A 23,677-nucleotide genomic window follows, 5' to 3' on the forward strand; every position below is an offset into this window, starting at 1 on the left:
GCTAATGCTCCATTACACACACAGACCACTAGATCTTTATTCATTCCTCCATCAGCAGACATTTAAGTTAACTTCTATATCTTGGTTATTGTAATGCTGCAGTGAACATAGGGTTGCACAAATCTTTTCAAATTAGTGTTTTTTTCTTTGAGCAAATACTCTGAAGTGAATTATGCATATGATAATTTTTTTTTAACTTTTTGAGGAAAACCCATACTGTTTTCCACAGAGGATGCACCAGTTTGCATTCCCACCAACAGTGCAAGAGGCTTCCTTTCTCTCCACATCCTCGCCAATGCTTGTTATTTCTTGTCTTTTTGATTCTAGTCCTTCTGACAGATGTAAAGTGGTGTTTCATTGTGGTCTCATTATTCAGGTCTTCTGCCAACATTTAATTGGATTGTGTTTTGGTATTGAGTTGCGTATTGACTCATTTAATCCTCAGAGCAACTTTTGACCCATGAGGACATCAAAGTACAGAGAGGTAAAGCCACCTCCTTGATGCCGCTCAGCCCGTAAGTGGCAGAGTCTGTGCTCTTCTTAACCACTGCCCGGTGTCTCTTGGGACTAGTAAGAGTTAGAGGTGCAGAGAGCTACGGGGGAGGGAATTCCATGAACAGAGTCTTGGCCTGGAATCACCGCCCACGAGTCCCACTCCTCACTGTGGTTCAGGCCAGCTTCCCTAATGAGCTTTCCTGGGCTCTTTGTAGAGCTGTGGTGCTGAAGGACCAGCGTGGGGGTGCCAGTGGGTGGTCTCCCAAGGTTGGCAGTGTGCTTCAGGGATGTCAGCGCTTTTGTCCTCTATTGTCAGGACATGTTGTGTGTTTCTGCCAAAAGGTAGCAGCAGACTGATTTTCAGCAACTTTTCCAGTTCTTTATGGCATGAACTGTGATAAACTTTAATCTAAAAGATATTTAAAGCAGTAAAGCAGAGAATTTTTTTTTAACACTAAAGACTATAGTAGTGAGATGTGGAAAGTACTATAAATGTCAAGAATTTTTAGTGCTGTAGTTATGCGACACTCAGAGTGTTGAAAAATGGGACTGAATTCTAAAAAGCAGCCAAAATAATGAAGAACTTGAATGTAATGATTTATAAAGAGTAGTGAGACTGTTTGAATAGGGGCAGAAGGAGGCATAAATAACCCCTATATATATATATGAAGGCTGAAGACATTTAAGAATTAAGTAGTCAGGAAAGTTGAACCATTTTAATTAGTAAAACTGATTTGATATGGAAATGCAAATCATTTGAATATGTTAAAGTTTGGGCTCAGCCCAGACCCCTGTTACTGAAACTGAGACGGAAACCCCTGGAAACCTTTCCTAAAGGGAGGCTTCCAAGCCACTTACTGCCACTGGATGTCCATGGTTGTGGGAAGTTGCTGGTCTGGTTGGTCTTACCGGCACCCAACTTCCTCTCCCTTATTTCCAACCTTGAAAAAACTTTTTCCATTCTGTTCTCCAAAGACAGCTGGAGGTCCCGGCCGCAAGCAGCTGAGGGTCCTGAGGGAGCCCTTGAGGTCCGAGCTGCACTGGGAATGGCTGTGTAGTCCAGCATGTCTCCTGCGGCAACGTTATGTGATCGGGCCTACTTGGTAATGGTAGAGTAGCTCCCCCCAGTACCAGGAGGCTGGGGAGAGCAAGTGGAGCCTCTGGACTCCCCCAGGTAACACACGGTTAGCTAAGTCTTCACCTGGTTGATGCAGTGGCTTCAGTTTTTCCCTTTGCCATGTCCTGGGCATAGAAGGTTCCTGATCAACCTATTTTCTTGCTACGCTTTCTGCCTAAATTTCCTTACACAGGATTTGGGGTAAAACTCTTGTATCACGTGCCCTCTGCTGGAGGTTATCTGCTGTGCAAATACGCGAGCCACAGGGTGGATATGGTGTGTGTTCAAGGGCTGTGTCTTCAGACTTCAGTTACAGGAACTGAACCCACGACTGGTTCCCTCAGACGCCACCCCTCAAACACACATACTTCACTTAATGAAAGGATGGACGTAAAGGACTATGGAGGGGCACCATGTGACCGTTTTCTTTCTGGTTTCAGATCCCATTCAAGATGCTTCCAGGACAGGAATTGGCAAGAACCTTTTGGATGGTCCCCCAAGAGTGCTTCAGCCCTTCCTGACAAACAGAGCCAAGGTGGCTGGGGTGCCGCCAAGCCTGCCCCTGCCCGTGAGGAACACCATGCTGGCCGCTGCCCTCTTCCCCGAGTTCCTGAAGGAACTGGCTGCCTTGGCCCAGGAACACTCCATTCTGTGCTACAAGATCCTCGGCGACTTTGAGGACTCCTGTTGTTAGCTTTTTTTTTTTTTTTTTTCTAAATAGAGGTTCTTGTTTTTTAAGGTTTTAGTGTCTTGACTGAATGTTAAATGCAAAGCTGCTTACAGAAATTTCTACTTTGATATTTCCTGACAATACTTGATTTGTGGGGAGGGCAATTTTCTGTATACCTCCTCTTTCTCTAGCCGGGTCTTTCCACCTTATATAGAATGTAAGTCTCATAAGCTGGTGGCTCCTTTGGCAGGTTTTCCTTCTTCCTCCTCCAGTTTTTTGGTTGTTAAATTCTCCCATCCCTTTGAGTCACTCATCTTGCAGCTTAGGTCACACTAAGCCAATCCTGGGGTTCAGTGATTTCTGCAGGTGCCCCGGGTCAGAAGGCTGAGCTGTTCAACACACACGAGGAGTGCACATCTGCTCCCCTGCCTTCTGTGTTCTGGCTCCATTTCACAAAAGGGAAGAATAAAGACGGAGCCCCTCTTGCCTCCATCACGCAAGCACACATCTTATGTCCCTTTCCATTTTACTTCCAAGATTTGCACTCTGCCCAAACCGTGTTGCCTTATGGTACGGGCAAATCCACCGGTCTCAGCTCTCTGCCTGGGAAGTCAGATGTAGTGGTGGAGAATTTGGAATGCAGGGAAATTTTCTTGTTGCTTGAGAGCTTTCTTTAATCAGTATATCACTACCTAAACACTGGAAATGGCCTTATTTTAGTAAGATTTGCACAAAATTAAATATACAAACTGTTACATTGGGTTTTAGGACTTTGATGAAGCAAGCAGGGTATCATACACTTCTGTATCATTATTTTTTAAGTGTTTTATGAAAGGCAAACAATTTGTGAAGCTATGTCACAGTGGGTTTTTTGGGGTTAAGGGGAAGTATGGAGTGGGGTGGTGGGAGGAAGGATAAAGGTAAACTAAATGCAGCCTGTAAAAAATACTGGCCACTGTTTTAGATTCTGTGTGCTTTCTCTAATATGTTGCACTTTGCAGAGAAACAGGAACTGCACAGCCTCTTTGGGACCGGGATGGAAGTGTGAACAGGTCACGGGGAGCCCTGCAAAGCCAAGTGCCTGCTGGTGACTCACTGCACACAGAAATGCTGCCTTCTGAGTAATGGGGTTCATTAGAAGGCCCCAACATGATGTATTAGCGCCTCTGTGCTGCTTTGCAGCCTGCTCCAGGAGGCGTAATTATACCTAGCGCCAGTCTCCTTAAACCACCAAGAGGGAGAAACACACACAATAATTGTGCATTAAAAATGAGACCATAAACAGCTGATATTTGTGGATATCCAATTCCTGCCCCCACCCCTTATTTTGTGCAGGTGAGAAGCACATAACAGGGGTGGGCCTCCCTGTCTGGAGGGAAATTGGAAGTCCCAGCTCTCCTTGTTTTCTGTGTGGGCATCGCTGCTGGGCCCTGGGGGCAGCCACAGGTCTGGCCATCATGCCTCTGGAGAATGGGTATGGGCTTAATCAGGCCCCTGGCACAGGAGAGCAGTGGGGGGACAGAGTCACAGCTGAGACCCTGCAGAGCAGAGGCTGCTTTTTTGTGCTTCATGGATCTTGTCGCAGCTTTGTATTGAGAGAGCGCCAGCCCAAGGAAATGAAGATCCCAGGAGATCTGGTCTGGGCTAGGAGGCTCTTAGCAGCCCGCCTCACAGTGTTTCCCAGTCTAAGCAAGAAACCAAAGATACCAACCTATTGTCTATTTCTGACTTCACATCCATCTGTCTTGGAAAAGGTTTGCCCAGCTGTGGTACAGCAGTGGGAACGTATGAGGCCCGGCAGACTGGCCTGCTTGGGGCTTCCTGGCACTCACTGGTATAGGCAAACTCCCGGGTATCCGATGGAAAAGAACTTGGCTTAAGGTAGAGAAGAAAGAACAGGAAGATGGGATTTAAGCTGTAATTTATTATCCTCTAGCTTTGTTTTGCACAAGTATTTATCTTCCGGTTTGGACTTGTACCTAAAATGTTAAAGTCGTATCTGGAAAGTATATTCCTCAGCTTTTTGGTTTGATGTACTCTTCTCTCCATTATCCAGTGTTGGTGTCTATTCTTCTTCAGTCCATGTTGCTTTATTAGAGTATACCACAGGTCCGCATAGAAGGTGCCCTTTTAGGAAAGAGATTGCTTTTGTGCCTCTTAGCGTTTTTAAAAATAGGTATTGAACTAGCCTTACCTTAAAGGAGGACAGAGATGACCCAGTGTCTGGGGTGGGAGGCAGGAAAATTAACTCCTATAATGGGGTGCTGGTAGCAAACTCCCATGATGACCCTACTTGGAATTGGAAACTGGCTCATCTGTCTGAATCCGATATAGGCCTCCTCCAGAGTATTGTGTCCAGGGGTTTTCAAAACGAAGTCAGAAATTTGATCTGGAAATACATTATAGAGAACTGGAAAACCCACACGGTTGCGGGAAACAGCCAGATTCAGAGAATGGTGTAGACATAACAGAGGAGAAACAGCAGAATCCCGAGGCTACCAAAGAGCAAATCCTGAAGGGTTCAGAGGAATGACCCTCCATCTAGGCCGATATGAAGACACTGTGCAGCAGGTGGGTGATGATGGGAATTCCTTGGTGGGCAAAATCATGGTAATGTAGAGTATTCCAATCAAAGTAAGGGGTGAGGCCCTTAGAAATGTGTATTTTGTAATGTGTTTGAGAAAAATTTGTAAAGATACTGGCATGCTTTAAAATGTCCCAGAGGGTGGTCACTTTCCCATGTGACAGGCTCCCAGACACTGTGCTATTTGCTGGAAGGCACAGGGGGCGCAGACCCTTACCTGCAGCCCCGAGGTTGGCGTCACTGTGTCTAGCCTGACGATCCTGGGCAGTGAAAGCCACTGCAGGGTTCCTGGAACCTCACACATAATTTCTCCATTCATAATGCAGGGTCTGAGGTAAAGTTCTAGATGGCGTGAATTTTATGTTTCAAATTATAGGCTGAGCACTAGGGTATTTAAAATAGATTTTTAGAAATGACCAAGTAAATGTTTTTAAAAATTTAAACAAATTCCAGGTGAGTTTAGCCTAAAATACCATTTCTTTGGGGGGTGGGTGGGTAAATTACAATTTCCCAGCCATGAAATGGAGAGTCTGGAATAACCAATTAGAGAGATGTGATTTTCGTGATCAGTAGATATACTTCCTTTCTCTGGTATTTAGAGGAATCGTGAAATTGCCCCCCTTTTTCTAGTACTGTCTTGGAAAATACTTTGATGTACTGATGGATTGGAACTGAGGTCTGTGTCATGTGTAGGGAGGATGCATCCAGTTCTTTTTTGGGTCCTCAGGAGTACCTTTTCCTTAGCAAGTGGCTTTAAGTCAGATGTAGTTGTTGATTTTCAATCCACTGAGACATCATGGAGCCATGGTGTTGTCAGGAGAACATCCTCTTACACTTAGAATCCAGAGACAGGATATGAGACTGTTCAGGTTGCCTGTTCAGGTTGGGCAGCCAGTGGTACTCAGGGTGGAAAGATGTTTTGACATCTCTGAATCGGCATGGTTGCCATGGTTACATGGGTTGACTTGTAGATCTGTTTAGAGGTTCAGGAGTGTATAAGGGCTGCTCATTCTAAATCTGGATCAGTGTGCCTAGGTCGTTTTCACGGGAGAAGCGCTGCCCTGGCCGGGGTGGGGCGTGATGTGAAATGTGTGCAGCATAAGCTCCAGTTCTCATTTAAGGGCAGTTCAGTTTAATTGCTAATTACCAGTCCTGTATTTACTGAAATGGCTGTCAAGCTTGCCATTTTTATGAAACACTTTATTGCAGGACAGCTATTATTGCACGTGCTACTTCAAGTCACTGGCCCAAGCCGGTGTAATTTGTGGCTTGCTGTGAATCTCGGCCAGCTCTGCAGTGTTAGCTTTTCCTGGAACCAGCAGTCGGTCCTCTGGTGGCTGGGGCCACCCAGCTCTCAGTCATTAAGAAGGTATTCTCAGGCCCCTTCTCGCTTCAACCATCATTCTATAAATCACACAGCACTAATTCTCCATCAGATCACAGCTTAAAACAGAACTCTGTCGAACTGGTTTATACTCCATCCTTAAATCACATCACTGACGAAACATTTTAAGAAAATGGAGTTGACGTTTTTCCTTTTTGAATGACCATCATAAACCTAATGCTTTAGAAAGAGCTCTTGGAAGACTAAGAATTGTTTTCAGGATAATTTTGCCTCAGTAAATCCTCTCTACATTCAGGCATTTATTAGGCCATTACTTGTTTTGGAGGACAGATTATCCTGGCAGCTCATTAACTGGATAAACGGGTTTAGTGTAAGATTTTTGGTGAGGTCCTACAGGGAAGAGGACAGGAGGAAAAGTGGGGGGAAGCCTTTAGTTCTTTGGTGTCTGCACTTGGGATTCTAAGACAGAGGATCATTTTAGCTAGGACTGACCCTTCCCATCAGGTCACTGTGAATTCCGTTCCCGTCTCACGACATGTGAGTAAACCTCACTGTCAGCCACACAAGTTACAAGGCTGCCAATAGGCACCGTCGCTATGCATTCGATATGTAGTTCAGGCATCTTTTGGGGAACTTAGATTTACTATGTCATTTCAGAACCTGACAAGGGTGATGGAAGCTCTTAGGCCAGATTATAAATTTCATGCAGCTGAGGCTGCAGAAGTCTGTGCTTCCGAGTAGGTCTGTTAACTTTTTATTGGGACAAGTCTGCAAAAGACCTGTAAGGAGGCCCCTTTTTGCCCTGGAGATATTTTTAAGAGGGAATTTGATCTTACTTAAATGATTTTTGCTAATTTGTTTGGCTAAGGGAGGCAATGGGAGAGGATTTCAGTCAGATTCTGTCCATCTCCTGCTGTAGGGTCAACTGTGTTCACAAATAATCCATGGATACATTAGTCTAAAACCTGCCAGGGAAGCATGGTAGCCATTGCCATGCTGCTTTTGGTAATGGTAAATAACAATGGCCTTTGAGAGAGACTCAGTGTCTGTTTTTCCACCAATAGTCACTATGTAGAACCCTTGAAAGGCTGCAGCACATCCAGTAGAAATGAGAAACACGGTGTGAACTGTAGGTCATTCCCATAAGCTGTGTATTGAATTAACTAACTCAAAGCTCTAGGAGGGTGTGTACTTTCAAAAATTCCCTAGCCTGCCTTCTTCCAGATAAGCAATAATTACAAAAGTGTATGTGTGTGTGTGTGCAAGCTCAGCTAAAACATGCCAAACTTGGTATAAATAACAATTAGCTTCCTTTTCCTGGGGCGTGTATACTTTGAACGATAGGAAAAGAAGTTCACCATGTTGCAGAAGCCTGGACAGAGTCAAGTAGCTCCTTCCTAGACCCAGATGTCCAGGATTTAAAAGCCTACTGGTTGGCAGCACCAACCTCCCATACCAAAAGGCCCCACAGAAAGCTGTCCACTAATTTTATTATATAAATTCAATCACTGTTCACTGAAGTTATTCTGTGCCACATTGTGTGCCAAGTGTTGAGGCTGATGTTAACCTCCCACCAGAACCAACCAACCAACTCATTTTCAACTAATAGAACACATGGTTTGGGCCATGGTTTATGGCCAGGTAGAGCTGGGTCATGCCGACCTGAAGAAGAGCCAGTTTTCCAACACACCCCCACCCCCAGCCTATAGGTGTGTGGGTTCCAATGAAAGACGGCAATGGCTTTACCTGTGGCACCAACTCATACATTTTAATGAGATTTTCATCAGAACAGCAAACAACCAGACTAACTTCTCACTCATGGAAAGACTATGAGCAGAGCCATACTTGTGAATTTCTGACACTGTTGTGCAAGCACATCTTTTGACTGTATGGTCAGGTTCCAAGTAACATACCTGAGCTGTGCTTTGACTTTTTCTATTACCAGTTACAACAACACACCTGTCCAATTTTCAGGATGTCAGAAGTGGGCATGCAAGATCATGGGGCAATTGTCAGAGGTTGACAGTCATCAATGTAAAGAACAGTTCTCATGATGGCATTTTTCTCTGGAAATGATCCATACTACAGTTTACATTGGATGTAACAGGTTGGGTAAATGTCTTCATGCAGCTGCCCCCAAAGCCTTGATTTAAAATGGCCTGGAAAGTTCCCCGAGTGTCTTCTGTAGAGTTTGATGTCCAAGAAGCCAGACTTTTGGTGAAAAAGGAATTTGTAAAACCAAGCTGAACCATGTTATTTCTAACAGTGATCCTGCCAGAATTGGTCTTTGATTGCCTTTGCCCCTCTGTAATTCAGACTTGCAAGGCGAGGGGAGGGAATGGACACTGCCTTTTTTCTCTCAAAAAGAAAAATACTTTACTCCAAGGTCCAGTAGTTTTCAGTATTGGAACAGAATGGATGAGGGGCACACAGCCTCCTGGGTGAGGTGACACAGTCCCTCACAATCCTAAGTTGTTGTTTTTTTTTAAACCTTACCTCTTCATGCTTGTCTGGAATAAAGCACACAGCTGGTCTCCTTTCTGTCCCTGCCTTCTCGACGCTTCTGTCACACTCTTAGGGAAGTCCTGAGTAACCGCCAGCTGCTGGAGCACCATCCGTTGCCACGCTGGCCACAGGGAGGGTCTGCTCTTCTCCAGTCTCCCAGCTGCCCCTGCGGCACTACTCGTGATGGCAATGCCCGGACTCTTCTTAGTAGGCTAGGGGAATTCAGCGTAAACGCGGAGACTCCAGAGTCGGGTCTGTTCCTTATGCCACGGTTTGACATGTGCTTTTAAAAAGGAGCATTTGAGAAATTGGTCTTTAAGTACTCTGAGCCAGAGGTAACAGGCATGCAGTGCACGGAGGGGCGCTCCAGTGCTGTAGACAGATGGCATTACTGTCCCCAGCACAGGGGCAAGGGCAACCCAGGCTTCATGAAGATGTTAACCGCACCGGAATTACTGGTAAAGGTCAAGATTTTGATGTACTAGTTGATAATCTTATTCTTCCCAGGCAAAACAAATCAGTTTAATGTTACAGCTTTTTTCCTTTTTATCCTTTATCTGGCCTGGGCGGTGGGGCGGAAGAGTTATCAACTGCACAATCTTTGAAGTGTAAGTTAATTTTTTATGTGATATTTCAGTATATATTTTATTCATTAAATTTATTTGAAAACTTCTGTGTGTTTGTTTTGTTTTCCTCTTAATCCACAGATGGAGAAAGGCTAGTAAGACCAAACCCTCCTCCCCATCTTCAGAGGCCTCCCGAGACAACCATGTGTTTACAGCATGTCGATTCTGCTGTGGTTTTTAGTCCCACTCATCTACTTTCAGGTCTCAAATACTGCGTCTCAACCATGGTCTCTCTTGACCACTGCTCATTCCTGGCACCCAGAGCAGTGCTTGGTTTTTGGGACTTACTCAGAAATATTTGTTAAGGAACTGCAGAATGAGGCGTTTTCTTAGAATGGTGACATCATCTGAAATGGTGCCTCCTTTAGTTCAGAATCACTGAGCACTGGAACGTGCTATTTGCTAACCACTGCTGTGGTTGGAGCCATTTTGAGGTCCATGAAGCAACTGGGCTGTCACTACTGGTCTGTGTGAGGGGCATCCTAGGGCTCCAGCTGGGGCCAGGGCCTGGGAGGCACCAGCTCTGTCGAGCCCCTGAATGTCAGGTGTCCCAGGCTCTGGTTCTCAGTCACGGCCACCCACTCTCCCTCAGGGACCCAAAATGGCTCACGATGACAGCTTCTTCTCCAGGATCTCCTTTATCACAGTCGGGTCTGCTCGGCTGAGAGTTGCTTTTCGGACCAACCCAATCAGTTTGTTTATAGCTCTGGGGTTTCCCCTCTTCATGGCCAGTACCTTTAAAGACAGAAATTGTTTTACAGGAGAAGATAATGACGTGCATACTTAAATTAAGGTTTATGTTTACTGGAATTTAGATTGTTTCTCTTCTGTTAGCATTAGATATTAAATGAGAAAAGGAAGAGGGGTGGGTGAGCTCCTGGGGTGGTTTCTGGGCTCCTGTCACAGGGCATGTTTGTCACTCTGCTGTTTGATGAAAGTGGACAAGAGGGCTGTGACGCATCATGACTGTTTGCCCAGAGAGAGAGCAGGTGCACAGGAACAAGGCCGTGCTCCTGGGTGCCACAGTGACAGGAGGACATGGAGCTTCTCAGTCTTGGGGGTGAGTAACCTCTCTAAGAGGAATGATCTAGTCTAGTCAGAGCGAGGTCCTTCTCTAATCCTCCAGTGGTGTTCAGCAGCCACTGAAATGCACAGCTTTCTTCCCCATCTTAACCCCCTGCCAGGAAGACATGTTTATCAGAAAACAAATCCACAGAATGGCAACTCTCCCAGAGCATTTGGGTTGGGGGTGCACTGTGGTGGGCAAGATGGGGACTATGGAAGCAGGAGGCTCCAGATTCCTATTGAACAGCCACGGGCTGCCAGGGCCACCCACTCTGACCTCCTGCTCGGCAGCATCTTGATGGGTAATAACACGTGTGAGTGTCTGCACTTGGTGCCGGAGAACGAGTCCAAAACAGAGTGTCTTAATCAGTCACTACAGATGAGGCAGGAAGATGGAGATTGCCCAGACGCAGTGCAAGCTCATTTTTCTTATCGAGAGCTCTTTTCAGAGCTGTTAGTGTTCCTGGCAAGCCGATGGGTGGGTGGGTATTATTCTGAAAGCGATGCTAGCAATTTTTTACCCACTAAAAAATCTCTAGACAATGTGATTAGACTTGGGGAGGGAGGGATGGTGGTACTCTAGCTTTTTTATTTTGTTCTATGCTCAGAACACAAAAGGACTTGGTTTTCAGGTATGCTCCTGTCAAGGATTTTCTCCATAATTTACAAATAATTTTCCTTTCTGCCTTTCTACCCACCTTTCAAAGGCAGGGAGCTAATGGGTCTGCCTATCTTTCTTTCCTTTCTGCAGTCATGCCTGCTCGTTTATTAGTGAGAGGTCTCCTTATAAAGCAGAACTAGCTAGAACACATTCAAAGTGCGTCATGCTGGGAGGTCAAAACTTGGACCTAGGGAGCTTGATAAACACCCCTGTAAACCGAACTCCAGGAGATTAAACCCCAGAAATGGATATTCCTTATAGGAAAAGTTGTCTTTTTCTAATATTCGCCTAATTTGAGCTCTTGACCTTAACTAAAAACAGATAAAATGTATCAGGGGCTTCCTGATGCAACTGGGCCAGCCCTTATCAGGAGAGGTCTCAGGGCCACGAAGGGGAGAGGTGGAGAGGCTGTCGCCGGGTCCGCAGGCCGCCGCGGGGACCCCTCACCCTGCAGGCCGTCCTTACCACTTGCGGGTGCTCCTCCATCACAGCGAGGCAGACCTGGTTCAGCGCCTCTCCATCCTGCATCAGTTCCAGCTGCTTTTCTGAAACAATCTGCGATGGAGTCTTCCCTTTACTCCTCCATAATTCCTCAAACACCTACGGGCCAGAGCGGGGGGCGGGGGGGGGGGGCAGAGACATGAGCGCTTGCCTGGCTCTCCAGGCTGCACCCAGGGTGGAGGGGGGGCAGGGACGCACCCGGAATGAGGCTGCTGCAGGGAGCCCCTGGCCAGGCTGAGCTGCACATTGGGAACAGAGCAGGCCGCGGGGGGCCCTTGGCACCGGCGGGGTCGGCGCACGGCAGGGGGGCTGGAGGAGCTGCACCCCGAGGCCGAGCCAGCAGCAGCTGAGCCCACGCCGCCAGCACCTGCACGGAGGGAGGCCGTGTTGATGAGGGCAGCACGGCCGAGGGAGGTAACCGCTGCACCGAAATAAAGTCCCCAAAAAAGCCTGCTGGGAATTATGATCTTAGGGGGGCAAGAGAGGGGCCCCATAATGAAGCTACAAAATGCAAAATAACTAAAAACATAAATCCTAATCCGCAGGGGCCTGTGCCATGCCACATTTATCCCCTACTGGTAGAGCTAGACCCGAATCTGGCTAGGATAATTAAGTTAATGGTGTATTTTTCTTTCTTTTTTTTTTTTAAAGCAGCGACAAATCCCCAAACTTATCAAAGTAAGGGAAAAAGGAATACATTTTTAAAGAAGGCCTAGCTTAGGGGAGTCCTCCTCCTCCCTCTTTTTTTCTGGGGTGAGCTGGAAGGGGTGGGGTGTGGGTCCCCGGTTAGTCTCTGGCACCCCCTGCATCTCCGCCTGCAGCCAGGACCGGGCATACAATGCGCCTTACGGATGTTCCGGCTGAAAATGGGCCAGCCAGGAGCCCCTCCTCCCAGACAGGCAGGGCTTGTCAATAATTCGCACACGCAGCGGAACAAATGAAGGGGAAGGTGCCGGGAATCTCCGTAGGGCTCAAAGTGTTCCCCGATCTGGACAGAAATAACCACGAATATTTGTCACAGCTACAAGGTCCCCGCCTCCTCGGCTCAGCCGTCAGAATGCCCCCCGCGACTGTGGCCCAGCGAGGTCCTGGGTGGGCCGTCCCATGGGCTCCAGCACTGCAGCCCTGGCTGCTTCTAGAAAACCTGCCCCCGCTCTTAGAAAAACACTTGAATGTATAAGCTTCTAATCAATTTTGCAACTACTTTTCTGCCAGAAAAATGGGTAAGGCACTGAGGGCAAGGGCCACAAAGGCACGTAGGAATGTTCCATGCCTTCAACAAACGTATAATGGAGTGCTGGCAGCACAGGAACTGGAGGGCGGAACGATGTGTGACGTAGATTATACGCAGGGAGCTGCCGAAAGCAAGTCTGAAGAGTTTCTCTGACCTCTTTCCCTGATACGTTTTTCTTAAACAGACTTAGAATACTGCTGTAACCATTCTAAGAGTAAAGGGTAGGGCTGTCGGATCAAAGTGGCAGGGCAAGAGGATCCTGAACTCGCCTCGTCCCGCGGACCTGCCAGCACTACGGCCACACACAGAGCAGCCCTTGCTGACGACAACCCGGGGACCAGCAGAGCAGCGCTTCCACAACTAAAGATCGAACAGAAGAGCCACGCGGCGATGGGCAGGAGGGGCAGAGATGTGGTCTAGTCAGGACCCACGAGCCTGCTGTGGGCCTCCACGAGCAGGATGGATACCACAAATGCTCCTTCCTGAGGAGCATGGGGTTCAGGCCCCACATCAGGTACCCTTGCCTTGGGGACTATACCCCGAAGATGAGCACCCCTCCTCCCCAATAATGTCTGCCTTTAAAAATCAGCAGGGAGAGCAGGAGGGCTATAGGAAACAGAGTCTGCACTTCAAGGGCTGGCACATAAACTCACTCTGACACCCAACTCAGAGGCAGCAGTTTGCAAAGTGCTTGGACCACAAATGAAGATTTATTGGCTAATCTTAGAGTATGTGCCAGAGGTGCATGGATCTGCGGGAACTTTCTTGGGCAAAGGAAGCACTGACGGGCGCCATTTCTGAGACTCTCCAACTACCTTGCTAGCACTGCTGAACCCCCCCAGATGTTCCCCTACAAACCAACCCTGCCTGTCAGGGACACCTCCAACAGTTTCTGTGTACCACACGTGGGAAGTAGCTGGGGCTGTCACTACCCCAAAGTGGCTCCTGCTCTGCTGCACCCAGTGGGTGGACTTGGCTGGTCCTCATGAGCATACCTACAATAGTCACAGCCACGCATTATAGACAGCTGGGTTGGGGGCCGCCCAAGCTCCCCAGTGTGCCTGCAGCATTAATGGCCAAGTACAACAAAATAGTGCATGCAACCCACAGAGGGAACACCCCTGGAGTACTTGGTTCTAGTGACCAGGAGAGGCTGTGTTTCTGGACCCCACAGGACACCTACAGAAGGTTATTCTTTCGAGACTGGGACATGTAGGCTGATCTGCTTAATACACAGAAACAAATACAGAGAGGCAAAACGAAGAGACAGAGGAATACGTTCCAAACAAAAGAACAAGACAGAACTTCAAAACAATGAACAAATGGAGATACACAATAAACAAAATGGAGATACACAATATACCCAATACGGAGTTCAAAGTAACAGTCATGAAGATGCTTACCAAACTCGGGAGAAGAGTGGATGGACACAGAACTACAACAAAGAGAAAATATGAAAAAGAACCAATCACACTGGGGGTTATTCTGTATGTTGGTAAACTGAACACCAATAAAAAATAAATTAAAAAAAATAAAAGAAAAGAAAAAGAACCAATCAGAGCTGGGGGATACAGTAACTGAAATGAAAAATACAGAACAAGGAATCCATAGGAAATGAGAGGATGCAGAAGAATGGATCGGGCTCTGGAAGATGGTAGAGGAAATCTTCAAAGGCAAAAAGCAAAAAGAAAAAGAAAGAGAATCTTAAAAGCAGCAAAAGGAAAGCAACTAGTTATGTACAAGGGAAACCCCAGAGGACTCTAAGCTGATTTTCCCACAGAAGTCTTGCAGATCAGAAGACAATGGCATGATATATTCAAAGTGCCAAAAGGAAAAAACCTACAATCATTAATACTACACCTGGCAAGATTATCATTTAGAATCGAAGGAGAGAGTTTCCCAGAAAGAAAAGCTAAAGGATTCCCCACTAAACCAGCCTTACAAGAAATGTTACAGGGGGGACGCCTGGGTGGCTCCTCGGTTAAGCGTCTGCCTTCGGCTGAGGGCTTGATCCTGGAGTCCTGGGATGGACTCCACATTGGGCTCCCTGCATGGAGCCTGCTTCTCCCTCTCCCTATGTCTCTGCCTCTCTCTCTGTGTCTCTCATGAATAAACAAATAAAATCTTAAAAAAAAAAAAAAAAAAAAAGAGAGAGAGAGAAATGCTACAGGGACTTCTGTAAGTGAAAAGGAAAGCCACAATCAAAAGTAAGAAAATTGTGAAAGAAAAAAAAAATCTCTGATAAAAGCAAACATACAGTAAAGGTAGAATGAATGTTTAAAGACAAAAGTAGTAAAACCAACTCTACAAAAATCAGTTAAGGAATACACAAAATAAAACGATCTAAAATATGATATCCAAAACACAATGGGAAGGGGAGGAAAAATGTAATCCTTTTAGAATGTGTTTGAACTTAAGTGATCACCAACTTAAAAAAGGCTGCGGTATACGTAGGGTATTATATTCTGAACCTCATGGTAACCACAAACCAAAGAACTAATAACAGACACACACAAGATAAAGAAAAAAGAAATCCAAACATAACAATAAATTCATCAAACCACAAGGGAAGAGAGTAAGAGAAGAAAGGAACAGAGATGAGCTACAACAACCAGGAAACAATGAGCAAAATGATAACAAGTACATACCTACCAATTACTTTAAATGTAAATGAACTGAATGCTCCACTCAAAAGATACAGGGTGGCTGAATGGATAAAAGAAACAAGACTCCAAAATGCTGCCTTACAAGAGACTCCTTTCAGACATAACACACACAAAGACTAAAGTGAAGGGATGAAAAAAGATATTCTATGTAAATGGAAATGAAAAGAAAGCGGAGTTGCCAATAATTGTATCAGACAAAATAGATTTTTAAAACAAAGACTGTAAAACAAAACAAAGGGCACTATGTAATGATAAAGGGATCAATCCAACAAGAAGATAGGACAATTGTATCTATGCACCCAATACAGGAGGACTTAAATACACAAGGCAAATATTAACATAAAGGGAGTAACTAACAAAAATACATTTGGCTCTTGAACAACATGGAAGTTAGGGGTGCTGATTGGCTGTGCAGTCAAAAACCATACAGAACTTTTGATTCTCCCAAAACTTAAGTACTACTAACTTAAGTACTAAACTTAAGTACTAACTACTATAGACCAGAAGCCAGATAACACATCAGTCGATGAACGCATATTTTGTAGTTATATGTATGAGATACTGCATCTTTATAATAAACCAGAAGAAATAAAATATTAAGAAAATTGTAAGAGAAATACATTTCTATACTGTACTTATCAATACTGTAAGTTGTCTGCTCACAAGAATCATGTCAGTACCTACATCAATCTTGTCTTACACAAAACACTGTTAGATGTCTTACAACAAAAATAAGACAAAGTGAAAGAAATTCTTTGTTTACAAAACGAAAACTTTCTAATGTATATTGAAAAAAATTATATATATAAGTGGATTTGTGCAGCTCAAACCTGTATTGTTCAAGGGTCAAATGTACAATAATAGTAGGGGACTATAACACCTCACTTACATCAATGGATAGATCATCCAGACGGAAAATCAATAAGGAAACAATGGTCTTAAATGACACACTAGACCAGACGGACTTAATAGATAAACACAGAGCCTACCACCTCAAAACAGCAGAATAGATATTTTTTGCAAGTGCACATGGAACATCTCCAGGACAGATCTCATGTTAGGCCACAAAACAAGTCTCAATAAATTTAAGAGGACTGATATCAAGCATCTTTTCTGACCACAATAATGTGAAACTAGATATTGATTTCAAGGAAAAAAAAAAGCAAAACACTGGAAAGCACACAAACATGTGGAGGCTAAACATGCTACTGAATAAACAATGGGTCAACAAAGAAATTAAATTTGAAACTTAAAAAAAATTCCCTTGAAACAACCGAAAATGGAAACCTAGCATTCCGAAATCTATGGAATGCAGCACAGGCAAATGTTCTAATAGGTAAAGTTTACAGCAATACAGGCCTACCTCAAGAAACAAGAAAAGTCTCAAACAATCTAAACTTACACCTAAAGAAACTAGAAAAAGAAGAACAATACCCAAACTTAGTAAAAGGAAGGAAATAATAAAGATCAGAGTAGACATAAAACAAATACACACACAAAATTCAATGAAACCAAGAGCTGTCTCTTTCAAAAGATAATCCAAATTGGCAAACTTTTAGTCAGACTCATCAAGAAAAAAATAGGTCCCAAATAAATTTGGCAATGAAAGAGAAGTTATAACTGATACCAGAGAAATACAAAAGATACTGTGAAAGCCTATATATATGCCAACAAACTGAACGATCTAGATAAAATGGATCAATTCTTAGAACTGATTTGAATGAGGAAGAAGTTGAAAATCTGAAAATACCAATTATTAATAATGAAATTGAATCAGTAATCAAAATTTCCTAACAAACAAAAAGTTCAGGCCTAGATAGGTTCACAGGTAAATTCTACCAAACATTTAAAAAAAGAGTTAATCCCTATATTTCTCAAAGGATTCTAAAAAACTGAAGAGGAAGGAACACTCAAATTCATTGTACAAGACCAGCATTACCTTGATAACAAAACTGAGGACACTACAAAAAAAAAAAAAAAAAAAAAATCATAGGCCAATGTCCATGATCAACAATAGATGCAAAAATTTTCAACCAAATATTAACAAATTGAATTTAAAAATACATTAAAAGGATCATACACCATGATCAAGTGGGATTTATTTCAGGGATGCAAGGATGGGTCAATATCCACAAATCAATCAACATGATACACTACATTAACAAAATGAGGATAAAAATCCTGTGATAATCTCAAAAGATGCAGAAAAACTTTTTTTTTCCAGAAAACCTTTTTTGACAAAATTCATCTGTTTATGATGAAGATTTACAACAAAGTAGGTATAGAGGGAACACACTTTACCATATTAGAAGCCATACATGATAAACCCAAAGCTAACAGACTCAATGGTAAAAACTGAAAGCTTTTCCTCCATCATCAGGAACAAGACAAGGATGCTCACTCTGGCCACTAACTTCAGCCTAGTACTATAAGTCCTAGCTTAGTCCTAGCAATCAGAAAAGAAATAAAAGGCATCCAAATGGGTAAGGAGAAGTAAAACGATTACTATTTCTAAATGATATGCTATTACACAGAGAAGACCCTAAAGACTCCACCAAAAAGCTTTTAGAATAAACAAATTCGGTTGCAGGATATAAAATTAATATACAGAAGCTGGTTGTGTTTTTATAATAATGAAATACCAGAAAGAGAATATCAGAAAACAATCCCATTTATCATGGCATCAAAAAGAGTAACATACCTAGGAATAAATGTAATCACGGAAAGAAAGACCTACACTCTGAGAACTATAAAATATTAATGGAATAAACTAAAGATGATAGAAATAAATGGAATAATATTCCATGCTCATTGACTGGAAGAATTTATATTGTTAAAATGTCCATACTATCTAAAGAAATCGATAGATTCAATACAATCCCCATTAAAATATCAATGTTATTTTTCACAGAACTAGAACAAATAATCCTAAAATTTGTATGGAACCACAAAAGACCCTGACTAGCCAATGCAAGCTTGAGAAAGAATAAAGCTGTCATGTTCCCTGATTTCAAACTATACTCCAAAGCTGCAGTAGTCATAGTAGTATGATACTGACACAAAAACAGACACTAGGTCAACAGAATAGAATACAGAGCCCAGAAATAAACCTACACTGATATGGCCAATCTATGATAGAGGTGGCAAGAAATAAAATGCAGAGACGATAGTCTCTTCAATAAATGGTGCTGGGAAAACTGGACAGCTACATGCAAAAGAATGAAACTGGACCACTTACTTATACCACTTACAAAAACTAGCTCAAAATGGATTAAAGACCTAGATGTAAGACCTGAAATCATAAAACTCTTAAAAGAAAATAAATGGTAAAATCTTGGACACTGGTCTTAGCCATGTTATTTTGAATTTGTCTCTTCAGGCAAGGGAAATGAAAGCAAACATAAACAAATGGGACTACATTAAACCAAAAAGCTTTTGTACAGTCAAGGACACCAACCAATGAAATGAAAAAGCAAGCTGCTGAATGGGAGAAGATATTTGCAAGTGATATATCTGGTAGAGGGTTAATACCAAAAATATATAAAGAACTACAACCAACACCCCCCCCCAATAATCTTTTTTAAAAAAAAGATTTTATCTATCTATCTATCTAATCTAATCTAATCTAATCTAATCTAATCTAATCTAATCTAATCATTTATGAGAGACACAGGCAGAGGGAGAAACAGGCTCCCTGTGGGAAGCCGGATGCGGGATTCTATCATCCCAGGACCCCAGGATCACGACCTGAGCCAAAGGCAGATGCTCAACCACTGAGCCACTCAGGGGTTTCCCACTGAGGTGTTTCCCTCCCCTGCCCCCACCCTAAAAATCTAATTTAAAAATGGGCAGAGGGCTTGAACAGATATTTTTCTAAAGAAGATATACAGGTGGCCAACAGGCACATGAAAGGATATTCAATATCACTAATCTGAAGGGAAATGGAAATCAAAACCACAATGAGATACCTTCTGTCAGAATGGCTAAAATAAAAATACAAGAAACAAGTGTTGACAAGGACGTGGAGAAAATGGAACCCTCGTGAACTGTTGGTAGCAATGTAAACCGGTGCAGCCACTGTGGAAGACAGTATGGAGGGACCTCAAAAAATTAAAAATAGGGATGCCTGGGTGGCTTAGTGGTTGAGCGCCTGCCTTCAGCTCAGGGCGTAATCCTGGGGTCCCGGGATCAAGTCCCACATCGGGCTCCCTGCATGGGGCCTGCTTCTCCCTCTGCCTGTGTCTCTGCCTCTGTGTCTCTAATGAATTAAAAAAAAAATTAAAAATAGAACTACCATATGATCCAGTAATCCCACTTCTGGGTATTTATCCAAAGACAATGAAAACATCTATTCAAAAAGATATATACACCCCTATGTCCACTGCAACACTATTTGCAATAGTCAAGATATGGAAGCAACCCAAATGTCTACTGATAGATGAATAAAGATGATGTTATATATATATATATATACACACAAAATATTACTCAATCATAAAAAAGAAAATCTTTTTTATGCTACTTGTGACAACATAGATGGACCTAGAACGTATTATGCTAAGTGAAATAAGTCAGAGATAAAAATACCCTATGAGTTCATTTCATATGTAGAATCTAAAAACAAACTGACTAATGGATGCAGAGAGAACAAAATGGTGTTGTGTGTGTGGGTAATATATCAAAGGGATTAAGAGGTATAAACCTACAGTATAAAACAAATCACAGGGATTCAAACTACAGCATAGTGAGCACAGTCAGTAATACTGTAGTAACTTTGGTAACAGATGGTAATTTGAGTTATGGTGATCATTTTATAATGTATATAAATATTGAATCACTAAGTTATATGCCTGAAATTAACGCCAATACTGTGTGCAACCTATACTTCACTTAAAAAGTCAGTACATGTTCACTGTAGAAAATAAGGGAATCTAAATGATAAAAAGACATCACCTACACTTTCCATTCCCTCAAGATAACAAATGTATTTTAGTGTTTTCCTTCCCATATTTTTCTTTGTTTTGTAACATAGTTGCAGTTATAACATATGGACAGTTTGTGACCTGCTTTTGTTTTACTTTTGACAGAACTACTTTTATATATTAATAAAAAAAATTAATATCAGGTGTATTTATCATAATGTAATTAAATTATCCCTCTGGTAGGTATTTAGACTTTGACTAGTGTTTATTTTGTTCCTCTGCATGGCCTCCTAAAAATGTGCATTTAACATGTTCAACATTCAGGAAGAGAATGTAGAAATCTCAAGAGGGATCCAGATCTGCTGGCTCAAAATGGAAATCACCTGTGAGGACTTGCCTACAAAGAATCTATGCAGCAACTCTCTACAGGAAAATGAGGTGGGAAGCCCAGAGACCTGGAAACAGGCACGCCTGGCAAACACAGGAGGCCGCTCCCGGGCCTGCACCATTTCTCCTGGCCTGCAACGGCCACCCCGGCTCACAGCACAGAGCGGATCCACGCAGAATGACCCGGAGGTCAGCCTTTCCTGGCACCTAACACAGTGGGACCCGACAAGGCTCGAATGTCGGCTGGATTTGCCCGGGCCAAAAGCACCAGAATAGAGGTGGTGTGAGGCAGCCCGGGGATCACTGCCAAACCACAGCATTCAGGAGGAAAAGCAGGACAATGCTAGGATGGATACTTTTAAACGCAGAGAGCTGGCCGCTCCCTGAGAAAGTAGGGCGAGGTAGGGCAGGGGTACAAAGGAGTGACGCTAGGGAACATTTCAGCAGCCTCCAGGAACAAAAGGGAGCTGTGTCTGGAGTGTTCTCCACCCCCAGTTGGAACACATCAGCCTATTGACTTTCCCAATCAGTCAAGTGGCCACTGCAGCCCAGCCCCAGCCCCCGGGGCCGACGCAGTAGACTAATCCTGTGCTGGGTCCTGTTTCAGACCCAGACTATGCACTCCTGGCTGAAGCCCAGCAGCGGGGGAGCCCGAGGGGGCCGCTGGCCTCCAGGCCAGCCTCTGCAGGGCTCCCTGGCCCTCTTGCCGCAAACGTAATGGCCTCTGGGGTTGCCAGTTTCGTGCTGCAGCATAAATCCTCAGTTTTTGTCTGTGCTTAATCACCACCCTGGGAAGTACTATCAAAGTGCAATTGTTCCTGGCTATGCGGGCAGCTCCCAGGCCCTGCTGCTGCCCACCCAGGACAGGCATCTGTAGCAAGGGGTTCCGGGGGTAGTGAGGGCCATCTGTGTTAAGTGGCCACTGAAGGCATGGGGTCATGCAAGCTGGGAGGCCCCAGTCACTCGCTGACCACAGAGCCAGCTCTGACACCTGGGGCAGAAACTCAGCCTTCAGCTCCTGAGGGACCGAATTCACACACCCTTTCAACTACCACCCAACTGTTTCTCTAGCTAGTACCATTTTTAAAGTATCTGGAAGGAAGGATGGAAGGAAAGCAGGCAGGCCCCTTGCCTTTCCAGAGGTTTCCAGAGTCAGGGTGTGGAGGAAAGGCCTGTTCAAGGGAGAAGGCAGGGAGGGGGCTGTGACAGTTACAGAAAGGGAGGTCCCCTCTGCTCAAAGGCAAGTGAGCCTTGTGAAAGGTCATTCTTCCAGAAAGGCACAAACGACAACCCAAGCCCTTAAGAGAAGCAGGGCACAGGAACTGAAGCGCTGGAAGGGAGAAGACAACATCTAATCATTTTGTAACAGTTTTACTGAAGAACATATGGGCTTGGTGATTTCTCTTTAAAGCAGGCCCCAATGGAATATTACTCAGCCATTAGAAACGACAAATACCCACCATTTGCTTCAATGTGGATGGAACTGGAGGGTATTATGCTGAGTGAAATAAGTCAATCGGAGAGGGACAAACATTATATGGGCTCAGTCATTTGGGGAATATAAAAAAATAGTGAAAGGGAATAAAGGGGAAAGGAGAGAAAATGAGTGGGAAATATCAGTGAGGGAGACAGAACATGAGATACTCCTAACTCTGGAAATGAACAAGGGGTAGTGGAAGGTGAGGTGGGTGGGGGGTTGGGGTGACTGGGCACTGAGGGGGGCACTTGACGGGATGAGCACTAGGTGTTATGCCATATGTTGGCAAATTGAATTCCAATAAAAAAAGTAGCAAAAAAAATTTGCCAAAAAAAAAATCATACTGCAGATTATATTGAGCAGTTTTTCAAAGTTTCCTATTTGATATAGGCAAATCTTTTAAAATTCAATGAAATGACTTTATTTTATGGCAAATAAAATAAATAAATAAAGCAGACCCCAAAGTAGACAAGAGGAAATGGGTTAAGTGGCACACCTATACGTTAAAATTCAATTTCCATCTCTATGGAATCCCAAGCCAGCTTGGTTCCACTAGAAATGCTAACTGGACAATCCCCAGGAGACTGTGGATCATCCACATCTATTTCAGGCGTGCCCAAAGGGGACACATTCTGTACAATTTCTCTTGGGGCTGTGGCTGGCCAGCAGTCTGGAAGGCACCCAGGGCCTCTGAGTCACAAGAGGCTCAGGACAGCAAGGATGCTGTCCTGTAGGGGAACTGCCATTCTGACAGCCCTCTCCTTGGTGAGGGAAGGAGAGGGGGCTGCTAGCCACGACTTCCACAGGTAGAACTGGATCCCGTGACAGAAATCTAGAGGATTCCGTCTACAGTTACCAGGAGGTTGCTCATGATGATAAATCATCTTTTTCCATTTCTGGAAAATAGAGGTGCTTCATGGTAGCAACCCCTGGCCTCTAGGGCGCCAAAGGGATGCGGTTTGTAAATCTCAGAAGCATTGCCAGAACACCTGCGAGGAAGGAGCAGTGAAGAGTGTAAGGGATGAAATAATGGGGGATGATGTAAGGCAGAGAGATGGATTAATAATAATAAGTTAGACAAAGTGGGAAATTCTTTGGAATTCAGAATTTTTAAAAAAGATTTTTATTTATTTATTTGAGAGAGAAAGAGAATATGTGTGCACAAGCAGGGATTGCAGCAGAGGCAGAGGGAGAAGCAGGCTCTCTGCTGAGCAGAGAGCTCGACTCAGGGCTCGACCCCAGGACCCCAGGATCACAACCCAAGCTAAAGGCAGATGCTCAACAGACTAAGCCACCCAGGTGCCCCGGAATTCAGAATGTTCTAAGGATAGGATGATTCTTTCTATGAATGTGTCATCCTTAGGAGCCAGTTACTTGGTCAACTTTTTTCCTTATCTCCTGGTCATCTAATCACTACTGGAA

At 44.0% G+C, this 23,677-nt stretch overlaps 2 protein-coding genes across 15 annotated transcripts in view; one reads left to right on the forward strand and one right to left on the reverse strand.

Annotated features, from left to right (window-relative positions):
- FHIP1A (FHF complex subunit HOOK interacting protein 1A) overlaps nucleotides 1-9,389 on the forward strand; it is a 232,878-nt gene extending 223,489 nt beyond the window's left edge. For all 12 annotated transcript variants that reach the window (XM_072773630.1, XM_072773627.1, XM_072773629.1 and 9 more), the window contains one exon: nucleotides 2,053-9,389. In XM_072773630.1, the coding sequence (XP_072629731.1) occupies nucleotides 2,053-2,306 (254 nt within the window). In that variant the 3' untranslated portion in view covers nucleotides 2,307-9,389. The remainder of the gene's footprint in view (nucleotides 1-2,052) is intronic.
- Nucleotides 1-23,677, reverse strand: part of GATB (glutamyl-tRNA amidotransferase subunit B) — a 107,132-nt gene that overhangs the window by 9,340 nt on the left and 74,115 nt on the right. For 2 of the 3 annotated variants that reach the window (XM_072773633.1, XM_072773635.1), the window contains 2 exons: nucleotides 11,534-11,668; nucleotides 7,953-10,077 (listed from right to left, as the gene is read on the reverse strand). In XM_072773633.1, the coding sequence (XP_072629734.1) occupies nucleotides 9,949-10,077; nucleotides 11,534-11,668 (264 nt within the window). In that variant the 3' untranslated portion in view covers nucleotides 7,953-9,948. Of the gene's footprint in view, nucleotides 1-7,952; nucleotides 10,078-11,533; nucleotides 11,669-23,677 lie in introns of those variants that run through there. The other variant, XM_072773634.1, reaches the window with a different exon arrangement.

The sequence above is a fragment of the Canis lupus genome, chromosome 13 (assembly GCF_048164855.1).
Source record: "Canis lupus baileyi chromosome 13, mCanLup2.hap1, whole genome shotgun sequence".
Lineage (NCBI taxonomy): Eukaryota > Metazoa > Chordata > Mammalia > Carnivora > Canidae > Canis > Canis lupus.